General features: G+C 39.3%; 1 protein-coding gene across 4 annotated transcripts; it reads left to right on the forward strand.

Annotated features, from left to right (window-relative positions):
- The first annotated feature begins 14 nt into the window (after window positions 1–14).
- LOC125459888 (nuclear receptor coactivator 5-like) lies at window positions 15–25,229 on the forward strand. 4 transcript variants are annotated; one of them, XM_048546870.2, is made up of 12 exons: window positions 15–89; window positions 963–1,020; window positions 3,240–3,304; window positions 3,636–3,683; window positions 6,167–6,238; window positions 11,578–11,654; window positions 16,178–16,307; window positions 19,364–19,563; window positions 20,800–21,081; window positions 21,639–21,704; window positions 21,892–22,083; window positions 24,394–25,229. In XM_048546870.2, exons 3-12 carry the CDS (start codon window positions 3,246–3,248, stop codon window positions 24,432–24,434), a joined length of 1,167 nt encoding a protein of 388 aa, XP_048402827.1. In that variant the 5' UTR covers window positions 15–89; window positions 963–1,020; window positions 3,240–3,245; the 3' UTR covers window positions 24,435–25,229. The 4 variants fall into 4 exon arrangements, with proteins under 4 accessions (XP_048402827.1, XP_048402830.1, XP_048402828.1 ...); XM_048546871.2 differs by having other exon boundaries at window positions 39–117; XM_048546872.1 differs by lacking the exon at window positions 15–89 and adding an exon at window positions 124–667.
- Window positions 25,230–27,028: the final 1,799 nt, after the last annotated feature.

The following is a 27,028-nucleotide window of genomic DNA, read 5'->3' on the forward strand; positions in this document are numbered from 1 at the left end:
GGCGTCAGGTGAAACAGTTGCGGAGCTGCGGGGGTGTTGGGTGTTTCCGGTTCCGGGTTGCTGACCGAGCCGACTGAAAGCAGACGGAGGTGAATTGCGGCTTCATTTTAATCTGAGGTGACGGCAGGGACGCAGAGGAAGAGAATGGGATAGTGCCGCCCCGGGGTTGGCGGGCGGGGAGGGAGGAGAGTGGATCTCTGTGCCGGATCCTCTTCAACCGGCCTATCCGTTTTCTGATCGCTGTATTTATTTATTTATTTATATTTATTTGGTTGGTTTCGCAGCGCCCGCACAGGGTTTTGCTTTTGACGGCAGGCTTTTCCTTTGTTTCGGTTCGGGCGGCCGTGAGGCTCCGGGCCCCTCCCGCAGCAGTTCGGCCTCTGACGGAGGGAGGCCTTGGGACCGCTGGTTCTGTCGGCGCCCGGATAGTTTGCTGGCTGGCGGCTGGCTTGCCTAGTAGGCCCCTGTTCCGGTTAATTTAAATCCGCCTGGCCGAAGCAGACTCGGGCCTGTCATCCGAAACTTTTATTTGGCCCCCGAGTCGGAGGCCATGTTGTGAAGTCGCCCGTTTTCCCAGGGGTTGTCCTTCTCCCCCACCCCACCGGTGTTGTGGTCAGTTTTCGACACTCACCGAGGAACAGATGCCAAAGCGGCGCCGTTACACACGGTTTGCATTGCACGGTTTTTTTTAAAATATATGACTCTTAGCACACTTAGGGGCAAAATGCCAACGATTTTCCTACTATTCCGCACTCGTATTTAAAATGTGTAATCGATGTAGAAATGTGCTTTCGATGTTAACTTTCACAAGTCCAACAATTACAAATTTTGGTGATTTGAAATAAAAACGCACAACACTCGGAATACTTGGGCCTGTCTAAATTAGGGCAAATGGTAAATTAGCATTATTAAACTCTCCATTCTGTGACTACGTTAATCTCGTCTTTTTCCATCGTTTGAAGATTGAAGAATCAGCAACATAAATTGAGAAGTTCTCCTTATTTCTAATTACCTTAACGGGTGAGTTCTGATTTATAGTTCTAATCTTTTAGAATGTGTCCAATTGTTTTGGGAGGTTGCATAGAAATACCCTTGATAATCTTGAAATTATACTGACGAATGAAATATTTTCTTGTCACATGGATTCAAAATTTAACCTTGTATTTTAATCTGGTAATGGTAGGTGCTTGCCTGGACATCGCTTCAAGTTTGGTTATCAAGATATTTAATACATTAATGAAGACAACTATTTTGAAACAAGGCGTTGAATGATTTTTATGTTTTTTGAGTAGTTAAAGTTGATTTTTGATGGTGCAGGAAGTTTTAAATATGTGTACACTGGATTGTCTTTTGTTACCTGATTGCCTCAGCACTTGAAAATTGTTCAGAAGTACCATTCTGCATAAGTATCATCAGGGGGATCAGTTTCCTGAGAGTTTCAACATAATTGTTTTATTGAGATTTGCTTCTTTAAAAAACGAAATATTTACCTAGTTATAAACTGCATTTCATGTTTGAAGATTCTGTTTATTACACTTTTAATTGTCACTGTAATAGGTGGTTGAAAAGGGTGGTGGGATAGTTTTTCCACGTGTGATCTGTTAATATCTGGTGAAGTTTGTTAATGGCTTATTCATTAATCAAGAGGGTGATGAAAATGGAAACAGTCAAAAAATTGCACTTGAAAGAGATTAACTTGTGGGGCTGTGGGATCAACTGCAGGTGTGACGGACTGATGTGCTCTGGGGAGTTGGCAGCAGCTTAACTGGCTTCTGTACCATAAATGATGTCTAAGACACGAATATGCTCACGCAAATACGTGTTATACTCTGGATAATAATCTTAGGTAGCGACTATGTTCATGATATGAAAATTTTCATTTTCAAACTTAGGCTGTTTTGTATGCTTCTTTCCTCCCACTCTTCCATCAGCTGAAACCGGATATTTAAAACTTAAATTTGAAATTATTTGAACATCCCGGTAGTTAGCATCTGAAAAGTGGGAAGACAGGTCACCATGTTACTACGGGTGTGAAGGCTTAAATCAGAGCTTGAGTCTAAATTTGTTAGCCATCAAAATTTAAGGGCTGCCTGCAGTCAGCTTTCAAAACATTTTCGTTTGGGTTTGAGGAGAAAAACAGAAGGGAAGATTGTTTAGAATTGGACACACCAATCTTGGATAGGGCTAAGTGGGCTAAGAGACTGATAAATGTTCAATTGACTGAGATTTATGTAAACTTTGGGAATTGGTAAGTAAAATACCTGAAGGTGTTTTCAAACCAAAACTGATTGGGGAAATAGAATGCAAAAATAAGCTGCAAATGCTTCCAGTTATGTGGTATCCCAAAGTTTGAAATTTGTCAAAATATTCTTGGCTGGGAGTTCAAAACTAATACAGAATGAGAAAACAATGTAGAGCTGGAGGAACACAATCGGTCAAGCCACTTCAGAGGAGTAGGAAAGTTGACGTTTTGGGGCCAGGACCCTTCTTCACTTCTGAAGAAAGGCCCTGACCCGAAATAACAAATTTCCTACTCTGCCTGACCGCCTGTTATCTATGACTGCAGCATCTGCAGTTCTTACTATCCCACAGTTTAACTTGTCTAGCACGTGGAATTTAGGGCCTATGTATTACGCAAGCGTCTTTTAAGTATATAGCACACGGAATGAAAATGGAAAATGAAGATGTGTCTTGATACACCAAGTGTTATGTCAAAAAGTTTACACAGTGATCTGTAGGATCTATCATCCTGTTTAGGTTTATAATTAGATGGCATTTTGCAGTTGGAAAATCCTGCTTGATGCCGTACTCACTTTAGATCACTTAGATCACTCAGCCACTAGAGTTGCACAAGACAGAAATATAATTGTTTGATTGGGATGATGTTGCTGGTGTTGTGAAGATGTTGCAGCACTAACTACTTCATACTGTTTCCATATAATACAAGCAGAGGTATTGGCTATGTCTGATATTCTCAATTTATTTGAAGGAACAGGGAGGGTTTCTTTGTAATTGGTTTTGGAACCTTTGCATCCCTGGACGTATTATGCTGCTTAATATCCTGCTTTTGGCTAAACTTCATTTTGATATTGCGTACGTCCCCTACAATTATAGTATTGTTCTACTGGAACAAAAATAATTGAGGGTAGTGGATAACTTCCAAATGAAGCATATGCCAATAGACTGTTAGATCTTTGAAACAGTGCGTTAGTTTATTAGCTGGTTTACTATTTCCGTAGGCAAAGATGTCTACTTGGATAAAACCGAGGGGAGGTCCATCACACAGACCCAGCCCAGATGGAAGGTAAGGATGATTTATTAAGGTGTAGATGTTTAGATTAATATTGATAGCTGGTGCTGCACAAGTCCGGCAATGAAAGTTGGTTGGATCAGGACTCAAATCACTAAACTAACTTGGTTTAATAAGGATAATTATAAATTTAATTAGCGTATATTGTGAAAAATGAATCCATATTACCTATTTTCAACTGTTAACTTAGCTGTATCTTTGAATTTCTGACTGAATTTTACACTCCAGTTGCACAAAGAATGAGGTTTTTAAGCTAATTTATGGAAGACGATTTTAACAAAAGGCTAGAGATTAACTTTGTATTTTCTTTTGTTCTCTTTTCTAGTTCCTATGCAACAGCGGAATACAATGTTCCGAGAGAATCCTTACCAAGGTATGAAAAGTTAATTCTGGGATAACAAAATAAATTGTCCAATTGCATTTGCAATAACACTTTTTTTGTTCTGGAATGTGGGGCATCAGTTTGCCCAAGACTGGTGTAAAAGGGATAGGTTTTGTTTGATAAATCACAGGTAGGACTTAGACATTTAATGGTAGGCCCCTGGATAATGGTGTTGAACTGAGATACCTAGGGGTTCAGGTACACAATTCTTCAACAGTTACGTTGCAGGTGCACAGTAAGGGGTTAAGGCATTCAGCACGTTTGCATTCATTGTTCAGACCTTTGTGCATTGGAGTTGGGTGTTGTGTTGAGGTTGTACAGGACGTTGATGAAATCACTTGTGGAGTACTGTGTACAGTTCTGAATGCCCTCCTATAGGGTGGATATTATTAAGTTGGAGAGGATTCTGAAAAGCTTTACCAAGATGAGTGGTGTTCCACAGGGCTCTGTCCTTGGGCCTCTACTGTTTGTAATTTTTATTAATGACTTGGATGAGGGGATTGAAGGATGGGTCAGCACGTTTGCAGACGACACAAAGGTTGGAGGTGTCGTTGACAGTATAGAGAGCTGTTGTAGGCTGCAGTGGGACATTGACAGGATGCAGAGACGGGCTGAGAGGTGGCAGATGGAGTTCAACCCGGATAAATGCGAGGTGATGCATTTTGGAAGGTCGAATTTGAAAGCTGAGTACAGGATTAAGGATAGGATTCTTGGCAGTGTGGAGGAACAGAGGGATCTTGGTGTGCAGATACATAGATCCCTTCAAAATGGCCACCCAAGAGGACAGGGTTGTTAAGAAAGCATATGGTGTTTTGGCTTTCATTAACAGGGGGATTGAGTTTGAGTCATGAGATCTTGTTGCAGCTCCATAAAACTTTGGTTAGACCGCACTTCGAATACTGCGTCCAGTTCTGGTCACCCTATTATCGGAAAGATATGGATGCTTTGGAGAGGGTTCAGAGGAGGTTTACCACGATGCTGCCTGGACTGGAGGGCTTTTCTTATGAAGAGAGGTTGACTGAGCTTGGACTTTTTCCATTGGAGAAAAGGAGGAGGAGTGGGGACCTAATTGAGGTACACAAGATAATGAGAGGCATAGATAGAGTTGATAGCCAGAGACTATTTCCCAGGGCAGAAAAGGCTAACACGAGGGGTCATAGTTTTAAGCTGGTTGGAGGAAAGTATAGAGCGGATGTCAGAGGTAGGTTCTTTACACAGAGAGTTATGAGAGCATGGAATGCGTTGCCAGCAGCAGTTGTGGAAGCAAGGTCATTGGGGTCATTTAAGAGACTACTAGACATGCATATGGTCACAAATTTGAGGGTGCATACATGAGGATCAATGGTCGGCACAACATCGTGGGCTGAAGGGCCTGTTCTGTGCTGTACTGTTCTATGTTGCTGGGACATGAAGCGTTTGAGCTATAACGATAGGTTGGGACTCTTTATCATTGGCTGACTGTGGAGCTTCTTGAAGTCATGAGGTGGGGTAGGTAAGGTAAATAGTGACGGTCTTTTCCCTCGGGTGTGGGATTCAAAATTACGGGGCTTATTTTTAAGGTAAACTGAGAGGCGACTACTTCACACAGTGGCTGAAATGAGGAATGAACTACCAGAGGAAGTAATAGATGCAGGTACAGTTACAACATGTAAAAGACCTTCAGACAGGTACATGCAAAGGAAGGGTTTAGAGGGATACAGACCAAACATAGGCAAGTGGGGCTAGTTTAGTTTGGGAAACATAGCCAGCACGGACAAGTTTTACTGGCTCAGTGCTGTGTGACTGTGATGTTGTGCAGAAATCATTTGTGTATATATAGTGCATAAAAGCCCTTGTAAAGGTTGTCTTGGCAGCTTGATCTTTCAATTAGCAACATAAGAATTTTCTGTGAATACTCTGTTGTAACTACATTGAGGATAATAATTCTTATCCTCTGCTTTCCCATTGCGGGAACACACAAGACTTGTATTGCATCACGTTTGAGGATGATTGTTATTACTGTAAGTATTATGAAACGACTGAATTCAGTAAAACCTTCAATGGTACTTTGCTTATTCCACCAATTTTTACTGGTGTTTAATGCCTCCACTTGAGGGCTCAAATTTACAGTATTCACAGCTTTGCTCCAAATCTAGACCTGCTCAATGAGTCTAGTGCAACTCTACTTGACTTGTTTTTAATTGAACATGGATGAGTTTAATTTCAGTAAGGGTCAACAGATTAGGGAAGCTTGACTTATTCTTACATTACCTTCCAGTAGTACTCTGAACTTGTTTGAGGTGCATCATTGCCACCCCAAATGAGGTTCATTAACTTGCGACTTCTGCACAATTTCATTTCATGATGTTTTTGGAGTCATCTGTAGGTCTTGTTTTTAAATAGAGATTTCTTGGGTATTGATATCTAGGATATTTAGTTTTAAGATTTTATTTTAAAAGTTAACTATTTTGGTTATTGTTTTATGTTCTTCATAGTATACTTTCAACTTGGCAAGATCTAGAACAAGACCGATCACCTTTGGGCGTTGCAAGAGTTGATCCCTACAGGTGTGAGATAAATAACTTTCTGGTGATCCCAGTGATGATGGTCATAGAGTCAGAGTCCGACAGCATGGAGACGGGGCCCTTTTGGCCCAAACTGGTCCATGCCATCCAAATATCCATTCATATTAGTACCATTTCCCTGTACTTAGCCCATATCCTTCTAAACCTTTACTATCCGTGTATTTGTCCAAGGGTTTTTAAATGTTGTTAACGTACCCACCTAAACCACTTACAATGGCAGCTCATTCCATTTGCTTACCATCCTCTGTTAAGGAAAAATGTTGCCCTCCCGTGTATTCTTTCCCCACTTGCCTTAAACTGATGCCGTCTAGCCATTGATTCCCCAACCCTGGAAAAAATATTGTGCATTCACCCTATCCATTGCCTGTCATGATCTTGTACACATCTGTAAGATCCTCCCTCAGTCTCCTACATTCCAAAGAAAAAGGTCCAAGCTTGTCCAACCTCTCTATATAATTCAGTACCTGGCAACATTCTTATAAATTTCTTCTGCACTCTTTCCAGTGCAATAAAATCTTTCCTATACCAAGGTGACCAAAACGGAACAGAATGCTCCCAAGTGTGGCCTCACCAAAGTCCTGTATAACCGCAACATAACTTCCCAATTTCTATTCTCCGTGCCCTGATTGATGAAGGCCGGTGTGCCAAAACCCTCCTTCAGCCCCCTGTCTGACCTGTGCTTCTACTTTCAGAGAATCATGCACCTGAACTCCTAAGATTCCTCTGTTCCACTACACTCCTTAAGGCCCTACCATTCTCTGTGAAGCTCCCCCTAGATTTGATTTTGCAGAATAAAACATATCACACTTGGATCTATTACACTGCATTTGCCATTTCTTAGCCCACTTCCCCAACTGATCAAATCTTGCTGCAATTTCTGATAACCTTCCTTGCTGTCTATTTTAGAGTCATCCACAAACTTACTAATCGTGCTTTGTACATTCTCGTCCAAATCATTGATATAGGTAACAAACAGCACACAAATAGGACCCCTGAGCACATCACTATTCACAGGCCTGCAGTCCGACAAGCACCCTTCCACTATTACACTCTGCTTCCTACCATCAAGCCAACTGTGTATCCAATTGCCAGCTCTCTCTGGATTCCACGTGCTCTAACCTTCCAGAGCAGCTTACCACGTGGAACCTTATCAACAGCCTTACTGAAATCTGTACAGAGTATGTCTACTGCCCTGCCCTCATCAACCTTCCTGGTCACTTCGTCAAAGAACTGTCACAAATTTGTGAGCTCTGTACTCACATGTACAGAGCTATGCTGACTATTGATAATCAAACGGTGTTTTTCCAAATGCGTGAATGTCTTATCCTTCAGAATTTTCTCAAGTGACTTACCTACTACAGATATTAGGTGTACTGGTTTATAATTTCCACTTTCCAGCCCTTCTTGGTAGCACATGTTGTGCCCTTATCCCTTCAGTCTTTGGAAACCTCATCTGTGGCTGACAATGATGGAAATATACCAGCCAAGGCCCCTGCAATTTCTTAGCCTCTTGCAGGGTTCTTGGATATATCTGGTGAGGACCAGGAAATTTATCCATCTTCGTACATTCCAATATTTTCAACACCACCTCTCCTGTGAATTGGACTATCCCGAAGATATTGCCCCCTAACTTCTCCAAGTTCCCAAGTCGTCTTGTCCGCAGTAAATAGAGGAGCAATATTCATTTGAGACCTCTGCCATCTCTTGCAGTTCAATACATACATGTCCACTTTAGTCATTGAGTGGTCCTATTCTCTCTCTAGCTATCCTTTTCTCCTTTTAAAGAATCTCTTTGGATTCACCCTAATCTTCTATCTCGTGTCCCCTTTTCGCCCTCCTGATGTCCTTCTTCAGTAAACTTCTGTATCCCCTATATACCTCCAGGGATTCCCTTGATCCCAGCTGCCTGTACCTGAGCTGTGCCTCCATTTTTTTTGGGTCAAAGCCTCAATAACTCTCTTGTCATGCAATATTCCCTACTCTTGCCAACCTTGCTGTTTGCCCTCACGAATGTATCGACCTTGAACTCTAGCATCACACCCTTAAAGGTCTCCCACCTGTCAGAGGTCCCTTTGCCTGCATACAAACTACTCCATTCACCTCCTGCAAGCTTCTGTCTAATTCCATCAAAATTTGCCTTGCTGTAGTTTAGTACTTGAACTTGTAGACTTGTTTTGTCCCCTTTCATAAGTATTTTAAAATTAATGGCACATGGACACTGGTCCCAAAGTGCTCCCCTACTGTCACCCCAGTTACCTGTCCTGTCTGATTTCCCAACAGCAGATCGGGTTTTGCCCCTCCCCTGCTTAGGACCTTCTATATACTAATTGAGGAAATGTTCCTGAATACGTAACAAATTCCACCCTATCTAAAGCCTTCGCACTATGGCAGTCCCAGTCTGTTAGGAAAATTAAAATGTCCTACTCTGACAACCTCGTTGCACCTCCAAGCCTCTGCAATCTCCATGCAAACATATTCATCTAATTTGCGTTAACTATTACCTGTCAGCCCTCTTGCATTGAAATAGATACAATATAATCCAACAGGCATTCTACATTCCCTGTCTTGTTCCAGCCTGACTTGTCTCTTCAACTTGCTATTTCTGATTACTGTGTCTCCTCCCAGCCTCCCACTTGCCTCCCTACTTTGGGGGGTCCTACCCCTACCAATCCAGTTTAAGCCCTCCGCTGTAGCATTGGCAAATCTGCTTGCCAGGATATTAGCCCCTGTCCAGTTCAGGTGCAACCTGTCCCTCTTGACCAGGTCACCCCTGCCCCAGAAAACATCCCAGTGATTTGAAGAATCTGAATCCCTGCAACAAGTCTTTAGCCATGCATTCATCTGCCTTATCCTCCAGTTCTTACCCTCATGAGCACGTGGGACTGGAAGTAATCTGAAGATTACCACCATTGAGGCCCTGGTTTTTTTTTTTCTCTAGCTGCCTATAATCACTCTACAGGACTGCATCCTTAATTCTACCTATCCCATTTCTGCCAGTGTGCACAATGACTTCTGGCTGCTCACCTTTCCCCTTGAGAACATTCTGCAGCCCCTCTAAGACATCCTGGACCCTGGCAGCTGTGAGGCAACACACCCTCCTGAATTCTTGTTTGCTTTTTGTCTTCAATGTGAATTTTGGTAATTTCCACATGTAAGTAATGGAGCACTATTTTCTACTTGGAATGATTTTTATATAAGTTCCTCGCTGCTCCAGTCAAAACCCACGAAACATTGCAATCCATTTCAGAGCAGGTAATTTTACTTGACCTTCCTGTTAATTTTTGGTCTTAGGTGTCAATAACTTTACTCATAAAGGCACATAGCAGTCGAAATTTATTTCACTTGCAACCTTTGCATGTCAAATAGAAATTGTATTATAATGCTCTAAGTAGATCTAATAAAGTCAGCATACTTTATCTACCACACCCTCCATTTTATGATAATTAATAGACTAATGAATGGTTTGTGGTTAAATGGTTTAGCAGCTCAGTTTACTTTTTATAACATGGATCGGGGATTTTTGGGACTATACTTGATTCTGAGCTTTATCCTTGGGGTTCTTGACTTCTAGAATCAGATTCGAACTAGTTAGGACTAATTAAGAAATAGCTCTCAATCGTTTACTGATGGAGTAGATTTCTGGATGGAGTCTTGAAAACTAAAGCCACAAAATTTTAGAACCAATCATCTCTCTCACCTGTCTTAATTCCATCTGTTTTCCCCTCTCTTTATTCCATTTTTGATTTGGTATTAAATAGTCTAACTTAAACTTCCAGGTTTACACTTCGCTGCTTGTGACGACTTAAGTGCTTTCCTTTTTAATTACAAGTTCCGCAGTGTTTTCAGAAGGCATTGCAATGGAATTCCTAACGGCTACACATTAGTGTAAATTTTGCTTGTATTAGGTCTGTAAACTGCCTTCTATTGTTTTCCCAACTGACTGTGAAATCCCTTGGCAGTGCAAGGAAGGCACATGTGCAAAGCCAGATCGAAATCCACCTTTATGCATAATTGGAAGTAGACCAAAATAGGAACAGAAGTTGAGCATCTTGCTGTTGAGGCCAATTGCTGTTTTGACCCCATATTCCTGAGGGAAAAAATTGTTTAACCGCCAAACATCTTCATTTCTTTGGTTTTATCCAAATTGAGTACCTGCTCCTGAGTGTTCTCTACCATTCAACAAGATCATGACTGAGCTGTTTCTGTTTGGAATTTTCCATGCTTGTCTGCCCCAAGTAACCCTGTGATTCCCCGCCTAACAAGAATCTACATCTTCAGAAGTATTGTGACCCCACCTCTTGTCCATTTTGGAGGGTTCCAAAGTGTCTCAACCCGCTAATAACCTTTCTATGCCTCTACCATAATAAGGCACCTGCTAAAATGCTGCTCCCAGTTCTGGACCGATCCACCAGATGAAAACATTCTTTCCACATTGACCTTAGCAAGATGTTCAGGATCTTGTCACTCTCAATGTTCTGAACTCAAATAGAAACAAACCCATCCTGTCTGTCTTATCCTTGTCAGATAACCTGCTCATTCCAGTATTTCAGTTGCAAACTTTCTTTGAATGGTACCCATGAGTTTCTATCCTTCCTTTAAAAACAGGAGACCAAGACTGCAGGCAGTATTTGAGATGTAATCTTAACAATGTCATATATGACTGAAGCATAAATCTTAGTTTTGTGTACTGTTGATCTCATCATAAATATAGGAGCAGGAAACAACACAGCACCATCCAGTGCTCAGGCCCCATCTTTCCATTCCAACAGGGCTGCAAGCAGGAATTCATCTTACTAGGCTCAAGTGTGTGGCTATCTAACATTTGGGCAGTTTAAACATCTGAATACCAGCTACTGTTCTTGCATGCATCCAATCCCATCAGGCTCCAGTGGCTTGATCTCAGATCTTTCCTTGAAAAGGACAGTGGGAAGAGAAGAGGAGCGTTGTAGACTGTGTGGAAAAGAGGTTTTGGGCTAGCATCACTGCAAATACCAGTGGCCATTTTAATGGCCATCTCACTGTTCTGGCCAACTACTGTTTCAACCCCAAATTCCTCAGGGGGCAAAAAAAATGTTTAACCATTAAATGGCTTCATTTTTGCAGTTTTATCCAAAGTGAATACCTGCTCCTGAGTGAAATGGAGCCTGTAAATGATTGTTCTGCATTAGCAAAATTGTTTTTTTACTGATGTTCCAAATCACGTTTTTGTCATTTTAACACAAATTTGAAAATAAGTTCACTAAAAGAAAACAAACTAGGTGATTGTATCAGTCGGTGCAAATTGGATATCTATTCTTGCTGTTCTCTCTCTTGCTTTTCAGGACTCAGGAAGTGTTGGAATATTATGGTGGCTATACTGAACCTTACAGTACAGAGGATTACAACTACACTTGGAGCGGTATATATGATTAGCATCTGCTTCCTGTAGCATGCACATGTTTGCTGTAAATTCAAACTCATTGTAAAATGATTGAAAGCAAGTAAAGCTATATTTGTTGAAAGGCTGCTGTCTAGAATGTTTGCTAATAATGTTTTATTTCATGTCACAGCTAGGATTATTTAGGAAGCAACAATAGAATTGAGTCCCCAAATGAATACAAAACTGCAGAGGGACTTCTCCAACTGTTTTAAAAAACGGTGTTTGATTACATGAAAGCAGTGAAGTCTACATGAATATAAGTACTTGTGTGGGTAAACATCCTTGCCTTGACATTTATTTGACACGTGTTATTTTGACATGTTTTATTTGGGTTAGTTTGAGGGCCTTTTAGTAGTCCCTCGTTATGACAATATGTTCCTTAAAAGATTCCCTGACCTTTTACTCAAGTCAAGATGAGTTGCAATTGTCAGACAAAATGGGGCTTATGATTATCTTTATTGTTGTTATTTTTAACTGGTATGGATGAGTAGAATTAGCAACTGTTTGGAGGTTGGGGCATCGCAGGATGACGTTCAGAACTGGATAGAAAGATGTACCATTATAGAAGGATTGATAGGAGACCAGTTTCATTTGCTGACTTCGATCATAAATGTGAAATATTCAGAGGAGTTCCATGCAGAGGAAAGATTTGAAAACAATTTCCTGTAACCCATTGGGGGTTGCAGATGGAAAGATACTACCAGATGTAGCTTTCTGATGAAATGGGGGGGTGATTGAAGATGCTAGGAGGAGGATGAGGTTCAGCGGATTACTGAAATAATAGGGAACAGTCATTGATATTTCTCCACTCTGGGTGCCTCCAATTGTACCTTCCCATTCTTGCCTTTCCCCTTCACCCTTGACAGAGTTCTTCCTTTGCTTCCCTGTATGCTCTTTTCTGTTGCCATTCCTATGCTTTGAGCTGGTTGTTAATGAGCTGCAGCCAAGAGTGTTTGCCTGCGTTTTATTTACAATCATTGGGTTCTCTGCAAATAACCTTTCTCAAGTGGGTTTTTGCCACATTGGTCATTTAGCCTCTGAATCCTTTTGCAGCATTCGCTGAGATTCAGCTCCAAGGACCCTCCACCTCTGCTCGCCCTCCCCTCCCCAATACCTCTCATTTAAGCCGTGATTTAAAAGGAACAGTTAACCCATTGTCATTTTGTGGAAAGCATGTTCCCAAACTTTTATCATTCACAGCAGATAAACTGTTTCTTGTTTTGCTCTAAGGTTAGTTATTAGACTGTGCTCCCAAGTGTTCGATTCCATAATTGGAAAACTAGTTTTCGTCTACCTACTCGTTCCTCTAAAGACATGGAATGTTTAACTATCTAACACTTGTAATTTAACCCCTGGTCTTCAAGTCTAATTCTGAAGCCAAGATATCTTCCTTGAGGTTTGGTTATAACCAGAGTTTGTCCAACTGCAGCACAACCTTTACATGGATAATTAACAAAAAATGAAAATGCTACAGCCAAGAAATGAAAGACTGAAACTGAGTTGCTGCTGTAGACAGTTAACATAAACATGGCTGATCAAATGGTTCCCTCCAGACCTGTGTGACCATTCGTGATGCCTCCCTGAACTATATTTCCATAAAGGACAGCATTCTGTTATTTTCTACATCTGTTGGTGACATTCTATTGCTTTGTGTACTCGGGCGCAAGGCTTCTTTGGATGCCACTGTCTCTAGCTTTTCAATTAGAAATTGCCCTGTTCTAATCTTTCTAAAGTTGCTGACTTCTCATTTTCCAACTTTGAAATGCATTGACCAGGATTTTGCCTATTAATCTTTTTATGCTGTAGCAGTTTTATGCATCTACACGACTCAATGTTGCCCATCTTTGTGGCATTTGAGCAATTGTATATGACGCTCTTATCATCTCATCAGAACTGTTAATAAACAGTGAATAGCTGAGGTCTGAACATAAACCCTTGCAGACACCGGTAGTCACATTCTGACGAGTTAGAATGCTTGCCCATTTCAGAAGGGCTGTTGTGGCCCAGTGGTAGTTGCACAGGGTGTATTGTAACATCTTCCAGGTTGATTTTTTTTTTAAATGTACTGCTAATCAGACTCTCGCTGCGCAGCTACTTAAACAGTTCAATAATATGCCATCAATTCCATTACCTTTGACTAACTAACAATATGAAGGATTTCATCAAGTCTTTAGAAAGGTCAATAAACATCTGTTTACACATCTGCAGTGAGTAAAGGAAAAAGGACAATAGTTCTGTGGAGAGCATTACTGAAAGATGCAACCTTTCCAGATGATGGGTTCGATGCTGGGTAATGAAAAACTACACTTCCTCATGGGAACCTAAATTTAGGAGCTGCATTTTATAAATATATAAATAAATAGGACCTCTCTCTCTTCAGACTGAGATAAGAAATTTCTGTTGATGGTTTTCAGTGTTTGGAATTTTCTGCCAGATACAGCTATACATGTTGAGGTGATTGATGAATTATTGTATGAGCTATTTTTTTCATCTACAAGGGACTTGAGCAGTAGGCAGGAAATTGGAGTTCAAGCAACCATAAAAGGAGATACAATTTCATTGTACAGTGGAGCTGTCATAGTGAGTTGTTAGAGTTGAATGACCTACTCCTCTCATTTCTTATGATCTTATTCAATTGGGAGGATAGTTTGTGCAAGGTTAGAGTGCTCATCAGTGCAGGGGGTTCTGTAGTTTTGGACAGTGGGATTTTGGATCTCATGTGGAACAGAGTTTCCAACATGGACATCGACTGATTGGAGCAATGAACTGACTGACCTGCTTGTGGAACTGCTGCTCCCTGAAGTGTCAGGGTTTCAATTGTTTCTGCATGTGGAACAATGTTGTGAATTGTTGGTGTTTTGGGGTCCTAGAAAAGAAAATACTTCACTGGGTTGAACTCATTAAAGGACATTGTCCTTTAATATAGATGATGAAGTTCTGTCAGCTGTATTGCTTAGATTACCAGACAGGGTGCATCAAACAACATGTACCATTTGTACTGGTTTCAGAGCGATATGCTTCGATTTGGTGCTGTTGCTTCAAGTATTTGGTAGAACTGCACACTGAATCGAGCAATTTAGATTGAGGCTGGGATTTAAGAGACTAAATTGATTAAAATTGTGGCTGTTCGTACCTTAATGGCTCTGCATTTGTTTTAACTGGCAGAAAAGTCCATGAAACTTAGAATTGTCAGTTCTGCTGACAAATGAAGGAAAATATTGAGGCCCTTTTAAAGAAGGAAATATGCTAATTACATAGTGACTGGGACACAACCAGGTTAGGAGGATGCAATAAGTTAATTATTTACCAGCATCCTTCCAGTTCTGTGAGGTTTGCATATGGCAAACAAATCCGTTTCAGATGGGGTGTCTTTGTGTTGAACAGCTTTGCAGCTGACTGAAATTGAGAAGTTCTGCCACAAGTGCTGGACATGAAGCTACTAAGAGTATTCATTGGTGTCGGTTATCAAACTGCTGTAGCTACTGGTCATCGTGGTGATGTTCACCAGCCCACAAGTCACAGTATAACAACTAACCTGGGAGAGAAATAATGTAGAACAATTGTATTTTTGTGTTATCGCTGTTCAGTCTGGTCACAAAGTCACCAAGCTGCCTGAATATGAAGTTTGTATGTCAATAATTACATAAGCAGTATGTAATTATAATTTCCTGACAGCAGGAAATCAAGTGGTGGTGGTAAGATATTAACATGAAGATAGATTAATTGCCATCTCCTTTTGAAGTTAACAGTTGTCTTGGATTTGCTCATTAAACTGCAGACTGTAAATATGTGAAGAGGTACTTTGCTTTATTTTGAAAACTTACTGAGGCATGAAAATATTTCAAACGAGAGGTTGAATATTATTTAAAAATAAACATTTCTCCAAGAACCACAAAGCACATCAGATTAACATTAAATATTGCATTAATCTAAGCAATTAACAGAAATTCTTCCCCACCACAAGATGAAGCAGCATGCTTTTTGTACCAAGACATCAGTCATGATTCACGTAGTAGCGCACTTGCCTTTTTGAAGCAGAAGGTTGCAGGTTTAAGTCCTGTTCCAAGACTTGTGCGCAGCCATTTAGGCTGATACTCCATTGCAGCACTGCAGGAGTTCTGCACTGCCACTGGTAATGTATTTTGGGTAAGGGATTAAATAATGCCCAGTGTTCCAAAGTAGATGATCCCTTTAGACTATATTGAAGAGTGGTGTTGTTGGGAAGACATGTTATTCATGTACTGGTCAATATGTATCCCTTTAATGGCAACACAAAAATTAAATTATGGCTATTTACATACTGATATGAGAGTACTTTTGGTGTGCAAAATGGCTGCCACATTTCTTGAGTAGCAAGAATGACTAAGCTGAAAATACTTGGTGAAATGCTTCAATGTATCCACTACTCAAGAAAAAATACATAGAAATGTCAGACTAAATTTTCATATCAAATGAAACTGTTCTGTTTTAATTGTTTAACTATTGTATATTTTTGTTTACAGAAGACAGCTGCAGACAAGAAGACAGTCGCCGAGATGAGCTTTATCAGCAGTTTTACAGAGAGATAGAGGATGACTACAATAAAGAAAAACATGCTGACTGTGTAGTTATAGCACTAAGCAAGCAACAGGGGTAAATTTCCTTGGGATTGTTATTTTGTTATTCTTTGGATATTGCAAACTCATGCCCTACAAATTTCTATCCTGCTCAGGTTTGTGACTGCAATTTGAGACTGATTTGATGCCAGTCTTCAACTGGAGAGAATTATCTGTGATTTCATTTGAAGAATTTGCATGTTCACTTTTTCTTAATTATTGTTAGGGATGCTACTTGAAAAAATTTTAATTAATGATGAAGCGGCTTATTTCATGACCACAATTAGCATTTTGGTTCCAGGGAGAATGTCACTGATCTTCTACAGCAATTATGCATTTAATATCTTGTTTAAATCCAGTTACACTTCATTCAACTATGTTTGAAAGGCTACCTCCATGAAAGCAAGAGCACAAAAAGGTGAAATTCACAACACTTGACATTGTTTGAGGTTTCCATCCTTCGAGACTTAATTGGTTATTTTGAAGAAGCAAGGAATCATTGATAAAACTTCTAGATATCCATTTTTAATTGCATAGCAGATGTACAGTCTGTCAGTTTTTATCAAGTAATGAAGATGGTTAATACCAACTATTCCACTGCTATTCTGACTGCTAACTCTGGGCTATTGTCTTTCCTGTGATATTCATATTGTAAGTTGCAGTGTTGATTAGTTGACTTAAGTGACAAATAAGTAATGGTTTGAGCAATGAGGTTGAACTAGAAGCAAAGTTTGTGAACTAATCAACACTGAGTCTCTTGGTGACACATGGGGCTGGCAGTATTTAAACAGCAAGATTGATAGAGCAGAAAACCAAATTTTTCCATAGAGGACATTACAGAATATTTTGTAATGTTGATCATCTGGATCAATAAATATGAAGAATTTGGATTTTTTGAATTTTGCAAGTAGCTATTTATTTGTACTTCCTTTGGTGCTGTGGTTGCAACTAGTGCAAAGAGAGGCTGCTGTCTTTTTTGTTTTGAGAAAACATTGTACTCTGCAATAGCTGGTACTGTCTGTGGCCAATATTTGTGCGTCCTTTGGGATTTGGTGTGGTTACGTGATGAGGGCATGATGCGTTTCATTTCAGTGACTGCATTGTACAGGTGCATTTCACAATTACAGAGCCGTGGAGTAAGATTTAGTTTTTTAAAGTGGATATCTGTGATAATGACAGCTGTGATAAAACCTATCAATCACTTGACCTGGAAAACAATTGGGTATTTGTCAGGAATTTTGAGGCATGTTGTGTAACCTGGGACTTGGAAGAATGAGGTAGTTTTGATGGTGAAATGAGTCATGTTTAAATTGGATTTTGTGAAAACTAGATTGGGGAAGGAAACTACAGTGAAGTGTTCAAAACCTAGATATTCTGATCTTTGGATGCTTGGAGGTTAATGTAACAGATTTCTGATGTCTAATCAGTTCTTGTCAGTTGTATATTTCACTATACAATGTTCAGCTTGCACATTTGACAATGTTAAAGTGGTCAACCTGGACAATTGGGATCCCTTGGTTTCTGTCAACGGTCGAAGCGTTATTCTAATACTATTGGCATATCTACTCCATTATGATAAAGTCATTTGTCTCGATTCATCTAACTTCCTTTTTGCGCAGGAAATTAGCTTTAAATTCAGTTGTGCTGAAGCAGGCCAGACACTAATAGTCATGTAGTCATACTGGATTGAAACAGGCTTTTTAGTCCAACTCATCAATGCCAAGCAGGCTTCCTAAATTGAATTAATCCCATTTGTCTGTATTTGGTCCATATCCCTTTAAATCTTTGCTACCTTTGCACCTTTCCAAATGTCTTTTTAATGTTGTAGTTGTACCCTCCTCTATTTTGTCTGGCGGTTTGTTCCATGTACATGCCAATTGAAGAAAAAGTTGCCTTAATTTGAAGTCTAAATATCAGAATTTGCTATCTTCATTGCTTCTGTTCTGTCTAACTTCTGAACAGTTTTCTACAGTGTCTGTTCTAGACTAAAATATCTTAATTGGCTAACTAGCCAACTTACCATACCTTTGATATTCATTGCTATGTTGTTCTGGAGTTTGGATGCCCAGCGACTTAACGTTGCTTTGTTTTCAAAGTTGAAGCTATAGCCCTCCGTTGTCCTTGTAATCAAGCTGTTCTTTAAGAAAAGAACATTATTTTGGTTTCTGAAAGCATTGGTTACCACTTCAGCAAAGCCTTTGATGGGATCCCTTTATAGGAGAGGGACAAAGAAGGTAAAAGCACATGGGATCCAGGATAACTTGGCAATTTTTATCCAAAATTGGCTTAGCAGGAGACAGAAGGTGGTGGTACAAGGCTTTGTATTACTGGAGGACAGTGTCCAGAGGCATACTACAGCAGTTGGTGCTTGGTCACTTGTTCATGATTTATATATAATCATGAACATGTATAAATGATGCAGCTGTGTCTGTGGGGGATAAGTTTTCAGATGACACGAAGATTGGTTGAATGGTTGATAATGAAGAGGAAGGTCATGGATGACAGAATATAGATGTTTTGTCAGAAAAGTGTGAGGTGATGCATTTTGGAAGAAATAATAAGGCAAGCCTGAATGGAAGGACACTAGGACCTCAGGAAGGGAGGGATTTTACAGTCTTCGTCCACAAATCCCTGAAGCTGGTGGGGCAGGTTAGTAAGCTGGTTAGCATATGGGGCACTTGCCTTGATCAGTCAAGGCATGGATTATGAGAGCTGAAACGTTATGTTGAAGTTGTATGTAGGATGTCATTGCACTGGAGGGGACACAAGAGATTTACCAGAAGGTTGCCTTGGATGGAACACAAAGCTGGGTGTGCTGTGGTTGTTTTCTTTTTGGAGCAGAGAAGGTTGAGGGGAAACCTGATAGAGGTGTATACACGATTGAGGGCATGAATAGGGTGAATAAAAAGCAGCTAAGTTTTTAATGTTTGTTCACAAAAAAATTCTCATCTTCGTGTATTTTTATTTTAGGGTCTTACTCTGTGGCTTTGATTTTTGTGAAAAATTGTAATTGTGTGTATTACTAGCAGCTTTAAGTGTTACCGATCTTATTTGAGTATCTAATTGGAAAATGTCCACTCTTTCAATTTTAAGGGACTATGCCAAACTGGTAGGACGACGAGTCCAAGAACTGGGGCTTCTCGTGGATCTTGTGTACCTTAAATTAGAGTTGGCTCTTGATACTGCTTTGAAAGATGTTCGAGAAGAAGGTTCCCCGTTTTGTGTCGTCGTTGGAGGAGAACACCAGTCTCTGTCTTCTTGCACAGTGATTATTTTGTATGCTGGTCACAAAGGTACATATACAATACCCGTAAAGATACTTGTCGAATTCTTGAGGTGCAGTGGCCCAAAAGTGTATTTTGCTTTCATTTTGCTTTTGTATAGTCTTATTCCTAGGTAATTTGATGGTCGTGTTTTATTATGAACTAAATCATGTTTTCCCAAAATGTTTGTGTTGTTGTGTGGTCATATTGAAATATTTCCTTCAAAAGTGTTTTAGTGGAATTGTTTATTTGTAAACTTGGTAAAAAATATGAGATTGGTTTTTACAACTGTTTCTTTTTCAAAAGGCAAGCAACAAGTGCTGTTGAGTTTTTGCTTTTAAGAAAGAATACCTCAATTTGTAGGAAATTTTCCCCCCATTCTTTGGCACTTGTGGCAGTAAAGCATGCTTCCTGGTGCTTGGTTTTTGATGACCTGACTGAAGTTGGAGTTTACTAAGGAGTGAGTGCATTCGGACTGTTTAAATTGTCTAATCCATTGTTCACAGACTCTCTGTATTCATGTGATCAGGCTGCTAGGTATCACTGGGCAGTTAATAGAGGAAGTTTTAGTTTTGTTTTGTCTTTCCTGATTTGAAGGACAGTAAACTTTTTTCCCTGTAGGCTAAGCTTCATACTTCAAAGCTTGGATTATAGGATAACTTTAACTCTTCCAATTATACTTTAAAAATCAATATTAATTTACAGGTACTAAAAATGTGTATTTAAATCATTGTTTCATAAATCATACTTGTTTCAAATATTATCAAGATAACATCCTTTTGATTTTCAATACACAAATTATCACTTCAGTTTGCTTCTGAGATCTGCGCCAGGCTTGAAATTTACAACTGATGTGCCCAACCTAAATGAGCTGGAGTCATGTAGCAATTATATCATAGCTAGCTTGTGGCGTGAGTATGGTTGCACAGATCCAAAACTTCAAGTTCAAATTGCCTTTTCTTTTTAAGGTGCATATAACCTAAATCTTTTACATAAAGCATTAAAACTCTTTTCATTTCCCTTCCCCCGTGCGCCCCCACCCCATCACCACCACCACACAAAATGCATATTTAGGTTCTTCTCTTCCTCCTCTTTAATTGTTTCACTCCTTTTCTGCATCTTCATCTTTCTTTCCTCCCAAAAATACCATCTTCGGCTTATCCACTGAACCGTTTCTCTTAAGTTAGAAGAATATATTGACTCATTACTTAACATAATGAAGAGCTTTCATATCAGATGAAAAGTTAAGTTATCTATCTTGAACAGAACATCGTAATATGCCTTTGGAAGATGCTTTGGACCTGATTTCACGTGAACACCAACGCATTTTTGGTGAAACTCTGGAAAAAGAACGTCTTGAGATCGCACACAAAGCAGCCAATTTGGCAGATGATTATCTTCATCGTGAGTCTTACGATGAAAGTCATGTTGTGCCCAGCAGCATTCGACATCTCCTGTTCCTGCTGGGTGATGGAAAACATCTGTATGCTGAGGAGCTTCAAAAGGTGATTGACTATTTGAACAAAAGGAAAGAGGCCCTTGAAGGAGGTTAGTTGAGTTAATAATTCTGCCTGCACGGAGTCCATACTGATGGAACTCACTTTATCAGCTATCTCTTAAATTGTTTTATTTCTTGCATTTACAATTTAAACTGAAAATCAGTATTAAGCATTTTGTTTGTTAACCTTGAGGTTTTTGAGCAATAGTTAAATACAAAATTAGGAGAATCTGACTAATTGAACTTCTAATGATTACAACTGTGACCATTGCACTGTCAATGAAGGAGTTGCTAGATTCGTAAAGCAGCAATTTCAAAAATGGTATTTTGCCTCTTTGTGTATCTGATGTTCAAAATTAAGGCAAAGATTAATTATGAACGCCCTTATTCCATGGAACAGTACCAATATTCAGTGCCTAGATCCATAATTCTGTTAACGGCTCCAAAACACACTGGCTTCAAGATCACCACATGTAGCCTTACGGATGTGGTTCAAAATTTTGGAATTTGACTTATGAACATACTTTCAAATGTGCTACTTTTGATAATTGTTACAAACGTGATTTGGAATTTGGTTGTCTGACACATTGTACTTGTGTTTTCATAGAAGCTAACAGTAATTGGCAAAACTACCAGGAAGGAGGAACTGAACTTTATCAGTGGCCACATGATCGTAAGTGACCATATTTCAAACTTTTAGTGAAATGTTTGATATGGCTATTATTCAGTTTTGATACTTTGATAAACAAAGTAGGATCAGAAATAGACCGTTTGTGGAATTGAGTTTCTAAGAGGCCTGAATTAAGATAATGCAAGCTGTCCATTAGTATGCACTAATGTTTTAAACTTTTACTTTACAGCTTCTCTGGCACAACAACCCACTGGAACTGAAGGTTACTATGATGTTGGCAGTGTTCCACAGCCCTCTAGCAAGCCTAAACCCCTCCTTCCAACACCAGGCAGACCACCCCTTTTGGGTCATGCTCCTCTTGCTCAGAAAAAACCTCCACTTTTGGGTGATCGACCAATCAGGGCTCTTTTGCCTGCTCCAGGTTAACATTTCTTCACTTAATTAATATGCAACTTTTTGCCTTAAATAAAACTGATCACACCGCATTCTCACTTGGGCCCCTCACTGACTACTTGGATGTTTTGGAGATGAACTAATACAGCAAATTTCCTGTATTTTGGATATGTAAGGTTTACTTTATCCAAGAGTGCCTGTTCACAAGGTGCCGCCTAAAGCTTGCTGTAATTTCAAGCATTGCAAGATTGTAAAACTGCAAATTGAGCTCAGATTTTCAGTTTTGTCATCCCATTTTATGAGCCATTTTGTTCAGAATAATTAACTTAGCACTTCCAAAATGTATTTATGGTATCCTTTACTGTGTCATGGAAGGGATAAAAGTCAGAACACTTTGTAGAGCTATTTTAGTCAAATTTTCTGCCAGGGTAAGAGTCCAGTTCTTGTGAAAAGCTCAAGGACAGTGCCACTTCACAGCTGTTTCCGACAGGTCTTGAGTCTTTCAGTAAGAGAATGAATGTGTGTGTTGAGTCAGGTTGTGGGGTTGATTTTGGAGGGATCAGTTTTGGTGTTCCATTGAGTAACTCTAACTAATCTGATTAGAGCAAGGACTAACCATCAGTATAGGATAGAAAGAACTGCCAATGCTGGAGAGAGAGAGATACAACAGTGTGGAGCTGGAGAAACACAGCAGGCCAGGCAGCATCAGAGGAGCAGGAAAGTTGATGTTTTGGGTTGTGACCCTTCTTCAGAAATGGGGGAGCGGAAGGGAGCTCTGAAATAAAGAGGGGTCAGGGTTGGGCTGGGGAAGGTAGGTGGGATGGTTATAGCAAGTAGGTAGGGATTGGTGAGTAAGGTGGGAGAGAAAATGGACAGGTCTAGGAGGTGGGGATGAGGGGGAGGATTGGTCTTGGGATGAGGCTGGGGGTGGGGAGATTTTGAAGCGAGTAAAGCCCACATTGAGGCCATTGGGTTGTAGCAGTATGTTTCCTAGGTATTTCCAGGTAACTTGAGTCTGTCCGTTTCAAGCCATTGATAATTGCAGCAAGTCCCATGCAGTGGAAAACAGCCCCACTGAAGTTTAAATTTTTTTTTTGGTATTTGCACTGTGTGTAAAGGCATACGAGGGGTCACGATGTGCACCTCCAACTTGCATCCTATTTCTGAAGATTTGGGACACATCTTTAATTTACATGTACCAAACACTGGGGGTCATCTGTTTTAAAGTTAGAAATGTGAAGGAATAGCTGAAGCAAAGTGATTCAAATGATATTCTGCAATGTGTCAGCAGAGTAAAATTTATCCTTTTTTTTAAAAGAAATGCAGGAAAAATACGTATTCTGAACTGAATAAATGTGACCATAAATGGATTAGCACACAAACTTGGAATAGAGGCAATGCACACTTTTTACAACGTCCAGAAAGAATTCACTAGTTGCATATAGGAGGAAATGTATTTGGATACAGATTGAAATGATTCATGAAACGATGAACCTCTAAAGGAAATCATGACAGCAAAATTCAAGTTTGGAATTGAACCTATAAAAGTTTTCCTAATGGTTACCAACAATGACAAAATTTAGATGGATCATTTTTGATTTCATTTAAATTTTCTCTAACAGGCTATAACCACTAGGAGTGTGGTAGTAATAATTGTTTGTGCCCCACCTGTTTGCAATCATTTTTAGCTGAGGAGATGAGTTGTTACATGTCCAATTTTGTTAATGATGCAAACATGAGTGGAACACCAAGTTGTCAGCATGCAGGCTGCAAAGGATGGGGCAGATTAAATGAGGTGACAAATGGACTACAGCATTGGGCAATATTAAATGTTTGATGTATGGAGTTTGGGTAAGCGTTGGGCTGTTTACGAAAGAATGATGGTGATCCACATCTTGGAATACTTGCTAGTTTAGTCTCCTTGTACAAGGAAGGATATACTTGCCTTTAGGTGAAATGAACGTTCCATGTTAGAGATGAGAAATTTCTTCCGAGTGTTGTGGAGTTCTCTTCGCCAAAGTGGTGTAAATGTTCAGCCATCCAATATATTCACAACAAAGGTTGGACTTTTGGACACTAAGAATTAAGCAATGATGAGGGGCATGGAGAAGTTGATGATGGTTAATATATATTTCACTTGCCATCTAACTCATGGGTTGTATGGCTGACTCTTGTCTGTTCTTATGGATAATCTTGCTTTGTATTCTTGTCAGATTGTTATTTTAAAAAAAAACATAAATAAAACAAAATAAGCATTTTGTTAAACTGCAGCTTGAACTTGTTGCTAGACTGATTTTTATTTTACAGGAAGTAAATATTTTTATTTCTTTTATTTTAGGTCATCCATTAAAACTAGGTGCTAGACTCCAGCTGCAGTAAGGAGCACAACTTAACACATCAGAATGCACACTGCTTTAGAGAGGAGTTTGTATATCCGACAAAACATTGTTTGAAAAGCACCGGAAGTCCAAGATATTGTACTGAATGAATACAACGAACACCTTGAATATTCTCAGACTGAGTTGTGAACTGTAGTATTTTAGAAAGATCCCATTGTCAGTTAAAGTTCCTTTTGAAGGTGTATGCCCAATGTCATGTATAAGGACCATTTTTTTGTAACTTTTAAATGTCGCCATAAATGGTTTTGGAAGGGTTGGGAAAACCTTGATAAATGTATCTTTCACAGTGGTTGTTTCATTTGTTAGATGCTTGTTAAAACATTTCTCCATTCTGTTTTATGAGAACTTTTTAAAGATTTTATTGTATGGTGATACCTTTTTATGGAGTCTCAAAGCACTCTGACATGCGCACCTTTGTGTTGCTGAAAGCAAGTTGAGTAAAATCGCCGTACAGTATTATCTTGGCCAGATTTGTACAACTGTTCACTTAACTGCTTTTTTTGTACTGAGCATTGTAACAGTGCTGCATTGATTTGATGACAAACAATATGTTCAGTATATCCCAATTAAAGTAATTAAATTTCTTTTAGTGTATTGATATACACCTGTTAAATGAAGTTTCTAATGATTTTGCAGGAGGAGGGAGAAAATTCCACAATCACTTCAGAAGTTAGTTCTCAGTGTGTTACAATAGTAAAGGGATGTCTTCTGTAACGACTGAAGAATTCGTAGGCGTTTGAACTTAATAAAGGTTCCCCTTTTTCTTTGTAATGCATTTGTTTGCACATGTAAATCATTTACTACAGTATACTACACTGAGTTTTAATTTTAAAGCACATTCCTTTGGTTGAAAGGAGGAAAAAGATAGGTTTAATGGTGTTCTTATTCGCTCTATATTTTAAATCATTTGTAATATGACTGGTATTTTGATTTTGACCCCTGCAAGATCTAGACTTTGTGTAAGTGTTTATCCATTTCTGGCAATTGAGATGAACGCTTATGGCACCTCCTAACTTTCGGGAAAATATCCTAATTTTTGTCTCAAATTTTCCTTTCTACTACAATTTGCAGATAGTTTTGGTTCCCCGGTACACTTTATTTATTGCATCTTTTACTGTCTTGCAGTCTGAACTTCAGCTCTACTTCAGACCTTTTTAATTTTAACAAATGCCTGTGGAAGTATACAACTAATGCTTTCATTAGTTAAGTTGCTTTCATGAGATGTGGAGGTGCTGGTGATCATCACTCATCTCTTAATACTTTCTCAATCATCCAATTTTGCAACTGAACTTTACTATGAATGTTTATCATTTCAATTTGCTGTACTTTTACCCATGGTTGGCTTATCACCTTTCTGGAATCTTTCCTCAGTGGATATATCTTTGATTTTAATCATGGTTTTTTTTTAAGCCATTTGCAATTGATCAGCAACCATCTTTTCTGCTAACGTTCTTCATTGTCTGCTTCAGCCAACACTGCCCTCATTCCCATCCAATTACCTTAAGGTTCCTATGTTTGACTCCAACTCAAGTTTGATCCTCAAACTAAATGTTGAAGTCTAACCTGTTATGCTCAATTTCCTCAAGTTTTTTTTTATTGAGATGACTTACTAAACCTGCTAAGATGTTTTTGTGATGGGTTCTAATATTAATTTTCCCAATGCCCTAAGATGAATGCAAATGAGCTTAGAATCTGATTTACCCAAGGGGTTAAACAAGTGAAGCAGAGGCTTAAAGACAAGATTTTTTTTTGAGGGGTTGCAAATTGCTAACTATTCCTGACAGTGGTAAATGTGGTCTTTTTGCTAGCATTTCAGAGTCTGGCTTTTGTTTTTCCAGGTAATTGTTTTTGTTTTATAATCTACAGTGGGATACATCATGCCTGTGTTTTCATACTGTGGTCTCTTCAGCCAACTTGCATCATGAATCATTGGCCTTCTGAGATGTGTGAAATATAAATCAATGAATTAATGTTTATCAAAGCATTCAATTTCCAATGAGAGCAGTGTATAGGTGTTAGCTGGTAATACCACTACAAAATCAACAAGTCAATATTGTCTAGAAGGGAAAACAAAAACCATCTTTCAGAAAATGTGCACTGGATGTTGGTAACAATTGATTTTCCTTAGCTTTATGTTTATACAGTACAGTGTAATTATGCACAAAATTAGTCTTTTTTATAAATGTTGACTAATGTTGGATTTGTAATCACCAGAAAACTGGGGACGTGCAATTTGAAAGTATGGTTAATAAAACTTGGGCTATTTGACAATAGTAGAGCAAAAACAAAAACTTGAGAACAACACCACTGTCAAACATTAGTAAAGGTGAAATACTGTGGATGCTATAAGTCTCTATTACTTTTCAGGATAAATAACTACCTTTCTTCAGGACTGGAAGTTCGATCTCAAAGATTTAGAGTGAAAAGCAGAGTAATAAAAATGCTGAGGAGTTAATGTTTAAGCCAAAGTCGTTTGCAGCACACAATGAAGCCATTGGGATTTGTCAGGTTCTGAAGCATTTCTGAAATTTTTATCCCTGTAGCCCTAAAAAGTGTCTGTTCAATTTCATCTAG

Source organism: Stegostoma tigrinum, chromosome 16 (genome assembly GCF_030684315.1).
Source record: "Stegostoma tigrinum isolate sSteTig4 chromosome 16, sSteTig4.hap1, whole genome shotgun sequence".
Taxonomy (NCBI): Eukaryota; Metazoa; Chordata; class Chondrichthyes; order Orectolobiformes; family Stegostomatidae; genus Stegostoma; species Stegostoma tigrinum.

What these genes read in the sequence shown, in the direction of transcription:
- LOC125459888 (XM_048546870.2), top strand. Translation starts at nt 3,246, where the DNA reads ATGTCTACTTGGATAAAACCGAGGGGAGGTCCATCACACAGACCCAGC. An exon ending in CCGAGAGAATCCTTACCAAG is followed by an intron (nt 3,684 to 6,166) that starts GTATGAAAAGTT and finishes TGTTCTTCATAG; the next exon opens with TATACTTTCAACTTGGCAAG. An exon ending in GCACTAAGCAAGCAACAGGG is followed by an intron (nt 16,308 to 19,363) that starts GTAAATTTCCTT and finishes TTCAATTTTAAG; the next exon opens with GGACTATGCCAAACTGGTAG.